Raw genomic sequence first — 13,301 nt, forward strand, 5'->3', positions numbered from 1 at the left:
AACATATTCAGGTGATATTTGTTGGCTAATTCATCTACCATGTGGACCATTTCGATACTTTATGGTATTGATCCATGTCTTTAGCTGATGGTCATGTGTATGTTTATTGTCAATTCACAATGTGGAATTTGCAAGATTATTGGCTCAAATAATAAAATTGCGGAATCAATTTCTCTATTATACAATCAAGAAAATTAGACTTGATAATGCTGGTGAATTTACTTCTCACTTTCAATTATTATTGTATGTCAATGAGATTACTGTACATCATGTTGCTCATGTACATACACAAAATGAATTAGCTGAATCATTGATTAAAAATCTACAAGTGATTGCTAGATCAATGATCATGAAAACAAAACTCCCTATTTTTATATGGGGACATGCAATTTTACATGTTGTTGCATTAATTCGCTTCAGGCCAAGTGCATATCATAAATACTCTCCATCGCAGCTTGTATTTGGTAAATAACCGAACATTTCTCATTTGAGAATTTTTGGATGTATGGTATGTGTTCCTATTGCACCACCTCAAAGAACCAAAATAGGACGTCAAAAAAAGATCGATATTTATATCAATTAAGATATTCCAGCAATCATTCAATATCTTGAGCCTTAGACAGGTGATGTGCTTACAACACGTTTGTCTGATTGTCATTTTAATTAAAAATCTTTTCAATGTTAGGGGTAGAAAATAAACACATATAAAAATAAATAACATAGTATGTAGTGTCATTGTTACATCTGGATCCAAGAACTAAACAATGTGAAAAGGATGTACGACAAAATGTGCACTTGCAAATAATAGCAAATCAAAAATCAGATGCATTTGCAGACACAAAAATGGTAACTAATGATATATATACCTGCTGTAAATTTCCCTGCTGAAAAGAAAAAATATTTAGAAGAAATTGATGAGATGTTTTCTTACAATATGGCATGTGACATCATAAATGAGAAGGAAGATCATGAACCAAAATCTTTTGGTGAATGTAAAAATCGGCAGGACTTGATAAAATGGAAAGAAGTCATTCAGGTTGAGTTGGATTCGCTAAATAAACGTAACTTTTTTGGACCTATAGTCCTTACACCTTAAGGTGTAAGACCTATTGGATAAAATTGGGTGTTTATTCAAAAGAGAAATGAGAAAAATGAAATAGTAAGAAATAAATTTTGACTTGTTGCACAAGGTTTTTCTCAAATGCCAGGAATTGATTATAAAAAAATGTATTCTCCTGTTTTGGATGCAATTATGTTTCTTATTTGATTAGTTTGGCAGTGTCTAAAAATTTGAAAATGCGTCTTACGGATGTTGTTACAACATACTTATATGGATCACTTGATAGTGATATATACATAAAAATCCCTGAAGGATTTAAGATGTCTGTAGCACAAAGTTCAAAACCCAGAGAATGTTATTCTATAAAATTGCAAAGATCATTATATGGGTTAAAATAATCCGTCCGAATGTGCTATAATCAGCTTTGTGAACACTTGATGAAAATGGGATATGTAAACAATCCAATATTCCCTTGCATTTTAATCAAGAAAACATCATCCGAATACGTAATTATTTCTGTATATGTTGATGATTTAAATATCATTGGAACGAATAAGGAAGTTCAAGAAGTTATGTTGTACTTGAAGGAAGAATTTGAGATGAAGGACCTTGTAAAAACCAAGTATTGTTTGGGTTTGCAAATTGAACAAAATGAATGTGAAATATTTGTTCATCAATCAAATTATACAGAAAATGTCATTAAACATTTTAATATGGATAAAGCAAATCCTTTAAGCACTCCAATGATTTCTAGATAATTAAATATAGAAAGAGATTCATTCCGTTCATGTGAAGATAGTGAAGTTATTCGTATTCCAGAAGTACCATATATAAATGTCATTGGTGCCCTTATGTATCTTGCATATTGTACTAGACCTGATATATTTTTTTCTTTAAATTTATTGGCAAGATTTAGCTCATATCCAACAAAGAGACACTGAAACTAAATTAAACATACATATTTTGTTATCTACGAGAAACGATAGATTTTGGATTTTTGTATTCAAAAGAATGGGTGAGACCCAGCTGAGACTCGGAAATGGTTCTAGAGTTGAAGCCAAATCTGTGGGAGATGTTTATTTAATTTTGCAGAACGATTTAAGTTACTTTTGAGAGATGTTTTATTTGTTCTAGATTTGATTAAAAATATTATTTCTGTTTCTATGCTTGATAGAGATGGTTATTCTTGCAATTTTGTGAATGGGATTTGCAATATTTACAAGAATGAATGTTTGATTGGAAATGGACAACTTGAAAACGATCTATATAACTTAAAATTAAAAGACGTTCCAATAAATTATGTTGATAAACCGGTAACAACGAACAAAAGGAAAATCGATAGTCAAAACCCGGCAAACCTTTGGCATGCTAGGCTAGGTCATATTTCCTCAAGGAGGATGAACAAGCTAGTGGGAGAGGGCATGTTTGATATGTCTGATATTAACTCTCTATCTACTTGTGAGTCCTGCCTGAAAGTAAAAAAGACTAAATCTCCTTTTAAGGGGAAACCTGAGCGTAGTCAAAATCTGTTGGATTTGATCCATACAGATGTTTGTGGTCCATTTAGAATTGGTACTCAATTTGGCCACACCTACTTCATTACCTTTACTGATGATTATTCTAGGTATGGGTATTTATATTTAATGAAATATAAGTCTGAAGCATTTGAAAAGTTCAAAGAATTCAAGGCTGAAGTAGAAAACAAGCTAGGTAAAAGTATTAAAGCACTTCGATCGGATCGAGGTGGAGAATACTTAAGTACCGAGTTTTTGGACTATCTGAAAGAGAATGGGATTCTCTCTCAGTGGACTCCTCCTATGACACCTCAGCTGAATGGTGTATCGGAGCGTCGTAATAGAACTTTGTTGGACATGGTTCAATCCATGATGAGCTTCACTGAGCTTCCACCTTCGTTTTGGGGCTATGCGCTTGAAACGGCGGTATTGTTGTTGAACAACGTCCACACCAAAGCAGTGGATAAAACACCATACGAGTTATGGAATGGCAAAGCTCCTAAGTATTCGTACTTGAGGATTTGGGGATGTCCTGCTTACGTGAAGCAGACAGTGGGAGATAAGTTGGATAGTCGATCCACCTTATGTTATTTTGTAGGGTATCCGAATAATTCAATCGGATATTATTTCTATCATCCTACTGAAACAAAGGTGTTTGTTTCAAGGAATGCCACCTTCTTGGAGAAGGAGTTCTTATTGGATAAGAAAGGCGAGATGATGGAACTCGAAGAAATTTGAGAAGAACCCGAAATACAAAATAATGATCCTACACCTCAGGAACCAATGATGGAAACGCCTATACCTAGAAGATCCGAGAGGACTTCTAGACCTCCTATTCGATATGGTCTTCTTCTTGAAGGGGATCAAGATGAACCCGATGTTGGATGTGATCCAAGAAACTTCAAGGAAGCAATTTCTGATGCGGATTCAAATTTATGGCTTGAAGCTATGCAGTTGGAAATAGATTCGATGCATACAAACCAAGTTTGGTCTTTAGTAGATCCTCCCGATGGAATTGTTCCAATAGGGTGTAAATGGATCTACAAGAGAAAGCTTGGGCCTGATGGTAAGGTATTGACCTACAAGGCACGATTGGTGGCGAAAGGTTATACTCAAAGACAAGGAGTTGACTATGATGAAACCTTTTCACCAGTTGCAATGTTCAAGTCCATAAGAATCCTTATTGCCATAGCTGCTTGGTATGACTATGAGATATGACAAATGGATGTGAAGACTGCATTTCTTAATGGAAACATTAAGGAAGAGATCTATATGACGCATCCTGAGGGATACACATCCATGGGAAGCGAGCATAAGGTATGCAAGCTTCAGAGATCAATCTATGGTCTCAAACAAGCATCAAGAAGTTGGAACAAGAAATTTGATGAAACAATAAAGGATTTTGGTTTCATCAAGAACCCGAAGGAACCATGCGTGTACAAGAAAGTAGTTAAGGATGCTGTGACATTCTTAGTACTTTATGTTGATGACATCCTACTCATTGGGAATGACGTAGGGATGTTGCAGTCAACAAAGATATGGTTATCAGGTAGATTCTCGATGAAGGATTTGGGTGAGGCATCCTATATTCTAGGGATACAGATCTATAGAGATAGATCTAAGAGAATGATAGGACTCACTCAAGCAACCTACATCGAAACCATATTGAAAAGGTTTTCAATGGATGGGTCCAAGAGAGGACATCTACCTATGTGTCATGGAGTTTCTCTATCCAAGTCCATGTGTCCCAAAACTGATGAAGAGATAGAGAAAATGACACATGTACCATATGCGTCAACCATAGGTAGTATCATGTATGGGATGATATCTAAAAGATCGGATGTAGCATTTGCTCTGAGTGTCACGAGCAGATATCAAGCTAATCCCGGTCAAATGCATTGGAAAGCCGTGAAGGACATTCTTAAGTACTTACGAAGGACTAAGAATATGTTCATGGTATATGGAGGAAGAGAACTAAAATTGGAATGCTATACCGACTCTAGCTTCCAAAGTGACGTGGATGACTCGAAGTCAACCTCTGGATTTGTGTTCATGCTCAATGGCGGTGCTGTCTCTTGGAAGAGTTCCAAGCAGGACACCACAGCGGATTCCACCACTGAGGCAGAATACATTGCAGCATCAGCTGCTGCTAAAGAGGTCGTTTGGATGAGGAATTTCGTCCAAGAGTTGGGCGTCATTCCTGAAGTTGTTGGTCCAGTCCCGGTGTACTGTGACAACACGGGTGTCGTTGCTCAGGCAAAGGAACCAAGGTCTCATCAAAGATCCAAACACGTACTGAGGAAATACCACATCATCCAGGAGATCATGGAAAGAGGAGACATCACTGTCGAGAGAGTGGCCTCTGCAGACAATATCGCTGATCCACTTACTAAGCCCTTGCCAGGACCATTATTTGACAAACATCGCGAAGCAATGGGACTGCGTAGTATGACTAGTTGGCTATAGGGCAAGTGGGAGATTGAAAGAGTGGGTGCCCGGTGAGCCAACTTGTGGCTAAGGGCTTTGATGACTCTATGTATAAACAATCTTTTGTTTAATATAATTTACACTTTTATAATGGCGTTTACTTTATCTTTTATCATATTATTATGTTGTGACATACTATAAGATGTTTAGATGAAGACCTTGAATATACTATAGTGTATGTAAGATGTGGTAGCACATGGGGATGGCTATCATGAAACACATCTTATAGTCACTGTATATTTTAAACAGTTCCTAGTCGATTGAGCCGTCCATTAATAAGGATAAGGATCGCTCGAGATTGAGACTAGCATTTGCGATGCCGAGTACCACGTTTCATTGGTATGGAACATAGAGATGTTCAAAGCATGCAAATGGATATTCATACGATGAATGATCGAACTACCCTATCCGAACTTTCCAAGTGGTTATCACTTATCGAGTGGATAAAGTCCGCGGTTTTGGTTGTACACCATTAGTCCTTACTACTTGAAACATCATTGAGACTCTATATGCTAGTACTGTGCTTTGACTCATTTACCGACTCTATTGGGGTCATCAGGTGTTGGGATTGGGTACAGTTACGACACATATAGGAGTCGATGCTTTGTTGTCAAGGATTCATCACATACTTGCTAGTGTGGATATCCTATGCAATCTGAGGAGATATTAGTGTGAAGAATCTCTGGCCAGAGTACATGATGTGTTTTAAGAAATGGTTTCTTAGTAGCACATGCGATGTCACTATTTGATCTTCAAGATGTATTGCATAGTTATCGAATCTCGAACGACTTTCGATTTACCAATGGTTGTTGATTCGATCGGGATATTTGGATGAAGGGACCGTACTGTACGCTAACCAAAATCTATTGGTTCTTGCAGGCACTATCAGTGATACCTAGGGAATCATGGGGCGATGTTGCTAGGCGCTCTTACCATGATTCGATGGGCAAGTCGGAAATTGTTGTTCCGAGTCACAAGGAGTTGTCAGCCCACGGCTAGCTGTATCCCTGAACCATTGAGGGTCACACAGAGTAATGGATTTTTAATTTCCGTTGAGATAGTTAAATTTAAAGAGTTAAATTTAATGAACAAAGAAGTGGGACTTCTTATTTAAGAGTAGAGGAGTAAGATTTCCTAAAATGACATAGGGATGGGCATTTTTGGAAATCACTGAATTCGGATTCAAAAAATTTATCTTGACTTTAAAAGGTGCAGAAATGGTTTCTGTGCACATTGGTGAAATCGGTTTATCAATCAGAGTCATGATGAATTTTATATTAATTTCTGAACATGCGGGCTTTGCTTGTCAAGCTTGAACTTATGACTAATGGGCTCTAAGCTGTTAGCAGCCCACATTATAAATAAGTTATTGCAGTACAGAAATTACACAACAGAGGCTCACAATTTTTGAAAAACCCTAGTTTTTATCACTGTGGCCGCCGCCCCTCTCCCTCTCTGCTCTGAAAATTCCAGCCTGTGAATTTTGAATTTGCAGTCTGGTTTAACGGATCAAATTCGTTAATTCTCTTCGTAGAAACTTCTGATAGATTTTCTAGTGCAATCTATCAGAGGGATTAAATTTCCGTTCGTGGACCTGATTGAAGAATTGTTCGTCCATCAGTTCCTGGGATATACAACAAGAGCAGAGTAATCTATTGGTGTCCATAATCTCGATTCGAGATTGGAGGTAAAAATTTAATTGTTATTTAATTTTTACACGCACAATTTAATCGTAAAGTTTTGATACATATTATGGAATCGTTCCATATAAAATTTTAAAACTTCCGCTGCACCGGGTATCAATTCTGATTGATCTGAACACCGTTCTCCAACAATATTCACTCATATATTTCCGACTCTGACTTGAGCGTCGTAGGGGCTAAGCCGGGACACTCTCCCGGCCCCCTCTAACACTCTTTGCTTGGTTTTAGGTTTGCCTACAGACTTGGTGCTTTAGGCTTAGGTTGGACACGGGATATCAAATTTTAGTGAGTATCACTTGGCGCCGTCTGTGGGAATTTTGAGTTGAGACGTAGAGGTGGTTGGAAGGAGAGGGAGTAGAAGAGCTCACACCACCTCATCTCGCCTAGGGCCGAGGATGGAGGAGCCTGCCCCTAGGAATATGGTGGGAAGTATGACCTTGGAAGAGTTGGGCCAATTTATTACTAAGGTTGTGGGGGAGGCCTTGAAGAAAAATCAAGAAGTCTCTCAAGGCCAAGGTTGTGAGCAAGAGCGAGAGAAAGAGAAAGAGCAACAAGAACAAGAGCAAGTGCAAGTTCCAGGAAAGGATGAAATGGGTCAGCGGAGTCAGGTAGGGGGAATCCTACCCCCTTCGGACATGGATGATCAAGAGAAGGAAGAAATTTGGAAGGAGATAAGGATGTTGAGACAACAACTTGGAGGCAAGGGTCCAACTCTTAAGAAAGAAAGTCCATTTTCCCTTGCGATTTTGGAGGAAGAACTTCTAGCTAGTTTCAAGAAGCCAAGCGTGGGAGAATATGATGGAATTATGGACCCGGAGGAACATATGGGAAGGTTCGAGGACGCCGCCTTATTGCACCAATACTCCGACGGTATAAAGTGTCGAGTATTCTTGAGAACGTTGGTAAAGTCCGCCCAGCAATGGTTCAACATGTTGAAGCCTGGGTCCATAGAGTCTTTTGAGGATTTTTGTGTGGTCTTTATGCATCAGTTTTCTAGTAGCAAGAAGTACCAAAAGAACTAATTGAGTTTGTTTGTGATGAAGCAACAAGACCAGGAAACTTTGAGGGAGTTTATCCAATGCTTTAATGGTGCGGCTTTGGAAGTGCCTACTGCCACTTCTGATATACTGATAAGTTCCTTTACCCAAGGGCTGAAAGGAGGTGAATTCTTCAAGTCTCTGGTTAAGATTCCTCCATCAAGCTACGATGATCTTTTGGCACGAGCGGAGAATTACGTGAATCTTGAAGAAGCTCAAAGACACAGGAGGGATGAGAAAAGGCAAGGAGGTAGTAACGTGGAATGGGTAGATAAGGGAGGCATGAAGCGAGGGATGGGAGAAAGAGAAGATGATCGAGCACGAGGTAAAGGGCAATTCTCACCTTATGTTCCCTTGGCTCAAAACCGAGACAAGGTGATGGAGGTGGAGGAGGAAAGAAGGAATCAAGGAATTTGCAAAAGATTGATGAAGGTCATAAGTTGCCTCCACCCATGAGGAGAGCAAGAATTTCTTCAAGAGTTAATCAAGAGTTTCATTCGCCCCCGAGGAGAGGGCGAGGTCCTCCTTGGATATATCAAGGAATGGAGGAACCGAGAGTGGAGATAGACGGTCAAGGTTCTCCTCAAGGATTTGACCAACAAACGAGGATGATGAACGATGCTAACTATCCTATGAGAAGTGTGATTCATATGATTTCAAAAGGTGCCACCAAGGTGATTCTGGGCGAGCACGTAAAGCACATGGGAGGAGGATGGAGAACTTTGAGATATCTAAGGAATTGAATTTACTGCAAGATCCCATCATCAGTTTTGGACCCGAAGACCTTCGTGGTGTTGCAGTTTCGCATAATGATGCTTTGGTGGTCACGGTCACAATCGCAAATTATGATGTGACAAGGATATTTGTTGACAGTGGGAGTTCATTGAATGTGTTATTCAAAGGGATGATGGATCAAATGAAAATAGAAGGATTTGAATTGGAGCCTATCTCAACACCTTTGTATGGATTCACAGGTCATGTTATTCGATCTATGGGGCAAATTGATCTCCTGATGTCCATGGGAATCGATCCTAAGAAAGTAACAAAGATGGTGAGCTTCACGGTGGTAGATGCTCCCTCATCGTACCATGGAATTTTGGGTCGGCCGGCTATGAAGGACTTTAAAGCCATTACTTCTACATATCATCAAAAGCTCAAATTTCCAGGAGGGAGAGAAGTTGGGGTCTTGCGAGGGGATCAAATGGTGGCACTCTGATGTTATGACGGGGTGGTGAAAGAGGGAGGAAAAAGGGTGCGGATGGAGGTTAATATGATAAGAAGTAAAATGAGTATATTGTCGATGGTTGAGGAAGAAATGCAGGTAATTGAAGAGGAGGAAAGTCATGAAGAAGTAGAATTGAGGTCTTGGGAGAAGAAACTTATTTCTTGAGCTTACTACTGAGAGATGCTCATTGCCGGGCTTGGAAGTGGTCTTGGAACATTTATCACCTTAGAAAATGTTATCCTTAAGCTTTTTGTCGATGTATTTCATTTTTAACTATTACTCGTGTAACTGTTTGAATTTCAAAGAAATCAATTTCTCTTTTTAAAAGTAATAAGTGTTATTTTGATCGAGGGCGAAGGATGGTTTTGTTGGGTCCCTAGGTATTGGGTCCTTAGGTGTATTACGCCTATAATTCATATTTTCCTACTATGGCTAAGGCCAAATAGAGGAGTTAGACAATGGGAAGTTGAAGTTCATATTTTCCTACTATGGCTAAGGCCAAGTAGAGGAGTTAGTGGGTGAAAGGTGAAAATCTTGAATTTTTCCTACTATGGCTAAAATCAAGCAGAGGAGTTAGTGGGTGAAAGGTGGAGATTTGCATTTTTCCTACTATGGCTAAGGCCAAGTAGAGGAGTTAGAGGTGGGAAGATGAAAATTTATATTTTTCTTACTATGGCTAAGGCCAATTAGAGGAGTTAGAGGTGGGAAAAAAAAAATTTACATTTTGCCTACTATGACTAAGGCCAAGTAGAAGAGTTAGAGGTGGGAAGATGAAAGTTTAGATTTTTCATACTATGGCTAAGGCCAAGTAGAGGAGTTAGAGGTGGGAAGATGAAAATTTATATTTTTGCTACTATGGCTAAAGCCAAGAAGAGGAGTTAGAGGTGGAAAGATGAAAATTTATATTTTTCCTACTATGGCTAAAGCCAAACAGAGAGTTAGAGGTGAGAAGATGAAAATTTATATTTTTCCTACTATGGCTAAGGCCAAGGAGAGGAGTTAGAGGTAGGAAGATGAACATTTATATTTTTCCTACTATGGCTAAGGCCAAATAGAGGGGTTAGAGGTGGAAAGATGAAAATTTATATTTTTTTTACTATGGCTAAGGCCAAGTAGAGGAGTTAGAGGTGGAAAGATGAAATTTTATATTTTTCCTACTATGGCCAAGTAAAGGAGTTAGAGATGAGAAGATGAAAATTTATATTTTTCCTACTATGGTCAAGGCCAAGTAGATGAGTTAGAGGTGAGAAGATGAAAATTTATATTTTTCCTACTATGGCTAAGGCCAAGTAGAGGAGTTAGAGGGGGAAAGATGAAAATTTATATTTTTCCTACTATGGCTAAGGCCAAGTAGAGGAGTTAGAGATGGAAAATAAAATTTTATATTTTTCCTACTATGACTAAGGCCAAGTAGAGGATTTAGAGATGGAAAATAAAAATTTACATTTTTCCTACTATGGCTAAGGCCAAGTAGAGGAGTTAGAGGTGGAAAGATGAAAATTTACATTTTTACTACTATGGCTAAGACCAAATAGAGGAGTTAGATATTTGAAGTTGAAAATTTGTATTTTTCTACTAAGGATGGAACCTGATGGAGGAGATTGAGGCAGGTGAGGGTGATGGGCGAGGGTGAGGTGCTGGGTTGTTCGGGCGAGCTTTGTGATGATTCTATGGGGCGAGATTGGTTAAGGCGAGGCTGCAAGGTGATGGGGCGAGCTTGGTAAGGGCGAGGAGGAAAGGTGAAGGGGCGAGCTTAGTGATGAGGATATGGGGCGAGCTTGGTGATGATTCTATGGGGAGAGCTTGGTGAGGGCGAGGCTGCAAGGTGATGAGGCGAGTTGGGTAAGGGCGAGGAGGCAAGGTAAAGGGGCGAGCTTAGTGATGAGGATATGGGGCGAGCTTAGTGAGGGTGAGGCTACAAGGTGATGAGGCAAGCTTGGTAAGGGCGAGGAGGAATGGTAAAGGGGCAAGCTTAGTGATGAGGATATTGGGCCAGCTTGTAAGGGCGAGGCTGCAAGGTGATGGGGCGAGCTTGGTAAGGGCGAGGAGGCAAGGTGAAGGGGCGAGCTTAGTGATGAGAATATGGGGCGAGCTTGGTGACGGCGAGGGTGATGTTGGCAAGGGCAAGAGTGAAGGAAGTGGGGCGAGAGTGATGTTGGCAAGGGCGAGGGGTGAGGGGCGAGGCTGCGAATGGGCGAGGATGGAGGTGCGGATGAGGGGCGAAGGGCGAGGATGGTAGTGAGGGGCAAACGTGAGGACGAGGCTGCAAAGGGACGAGGAAGGAGGTGCGGACGAGGGGTGAAGGGCGAGGCTGCAATGGTTGGGCGAGGGTGAAGGTGATGGGCGAGGGTGATGGAGAGTAGGTGAGGGTGACGAGCAGGGATGAAGGGTTGGGGCGAGGTGCTGGTTGAGGTGTTGGTTGTTTGGGCAAGGCTGTAAGAGGAACAGTCTAGGCTGTACAAGAGAAGGTGAGGTGCTGGTGTAGTAACCCAGATTCCATTTTAAGATAATGATATGTTAAACATGATTAAGGTTAGTAATTAACCAATTTCAGGGCATAATTGGACTTCAGAATTACCAGATGGATCGCTGCATATAAGGGTGATAGCCAAGTTCCACTTTCCATTCTATGATATGGCATATAATTTTAAATGTGGAAAAACATGATTAAGGAGTCCTTATTTGGTAAAAATAAGTGGAAAATCAGCTCCGGAACGTCCGAAAATGGTAGGAAGGGTCCTGGGGGTCTCGGACAGTTCGGAGGCACCGAAATGAGTTCGGACCATCCGAACTCAAATACAAAGTTTGGACCATCCGAACCTGGGTTCGGAGGATCCGAACCCAGCACTTAGGAGGCTTCGAACTCAGCCAGTTCGGAGGCTCCAAACTCCCCCAGACAGCAATGCTAGATGACTAATCCGCAATTTTTGACAAGTGTCGTAAATGCAGGTTCGGAGGGTCCGAACCCAGTTCGGAGGCTCCGAACTCCGACGGATTTTTGGCTATAAATAGGGCTCTTCGGAGTCATAATTTGAATACGAATTTCCGAGTTTTCTTCTTCAGTTATATAGTGTGAGTTATACACTTGAGGGTCCTATCGGTTATAATAGAGGTTCTGGAATAACCAAGGAGTGGTTATAGTCATCCGGAACTAGCGACTCCAAAGGGCTATCTACGGACGAAGGTATGTTCCGGGAATCTATTTAAGTTTTGGGAGTACTTATTAGCTTAGTTAAGACTTATAAAATTTATGTAGTGATACGGTGAACTTTTGAATATAGGCTTGGAACCTAGGATCCTACTATACTTGAACTAGCCTAGAGGTACGTACACATTGACTGAGATTGCCAGCGAGTATACATGTTTATATGTTGCATTTATTTGGCATTATTATATGGCATGATATATGATTTACCACTTTCTATATTCATATGTCATGTGCATATACACGTTGAGCCTATACCTTGATATACCTGATTATAGAGCCGCTCAACTCTATACTCGATAGTCTATCATTGAGAGTACCGCGACGGCGGGGACATTTATGTCTGACTACTCTGGTGTACTTTGAAAGAGTGGGTGCCCGGTGAGCCAACTTGTGGCTAAGGGCTTTTATGACTCTATGTATAAACAATCTTTTGTTTAATATAATTTACACTTTTATAATGGCCTTTACTTTATCTTTTATCATATTATTATGTTGTGACATACTATAAGATGTTTAGATGAAGACCTTGAATAAACTATAGTGTATGTAAGATGTGGTGGCACATGGGGATGGCTATCATGAAACACATCTTATAATCACTGTATATTCTAAACAGTTCCTAGTCGATTGAGCCGTCTGTTAATAAGGATAAGGATCGCTCGAGATTGAGACTAGCATTTGCGATGCCGAGTACCACGTTTCATTGGTATGGAACATAGAGATGTTCAAAGCATGCAAATGGATATTCATACGATGAATGATCGAACTACCCTATCCGGACTTTCCAAGTGGTTATCACTTATCGAGTGGATAAAGTCCGCGGTTTTGGTTGTACACCATTAGTCCTTACTACTTGAAACATCATTGAGACTCTATATGCTAGTACTGTGCTTTGACTCGTTTACCGACTCTATTGGGGTCATCAGGTGTCGGGATTGGGTACAGTTACGACACATATAGGAGTCGATGCTTTGTTGTCAAGGATTCACCACATACTTGCTAGTGTGGATATCCTATGCAATCTGAGGAGATATTAGTGTGACGAATCTCTGGCCAGAGTACATGAT

General features: G+C 40.2%; 1 protein-coding gene across 1 annotated transcript; it reads left to right on the forward strand.

Moving 5' to 3' along the window:
- The first annotated feature begins 7,801 nt into the window (after positions 1–7,801).
- Positions 7,802–9,017, forward strand: LOC140861666 (uncharacterized). The gene is made up of 2 exons (XM_073264687.1): positions 7,802–8,233; positions 8,442–9,017. The coding sequence occupies exons 1-2, from the start codon at positions 7,802–7,804 to the stop codon at positions 9,015–9,017; spliced, it is 1,008 nt and encodes a 335-aa protein (XP_073120788.1).
- Positions 9,018–13,301: the final 4,284 nt, after the last annotated feature.

Source organism: Henckelia pumila, chromosome 4 (genome assembly GCF_033568475.1).
Source record: "Henckelia pumila isolate YLH828 chromosome 4, ASM3356847v2, whole genome shotgun sequence".
Taxonomy (NCBI): Eukaryota; Viridiplantae; Streptophyta; class Magnoliopsida; order Lamiales; family Gesneriaceae; genus Henckelia; species Henckelia pumila.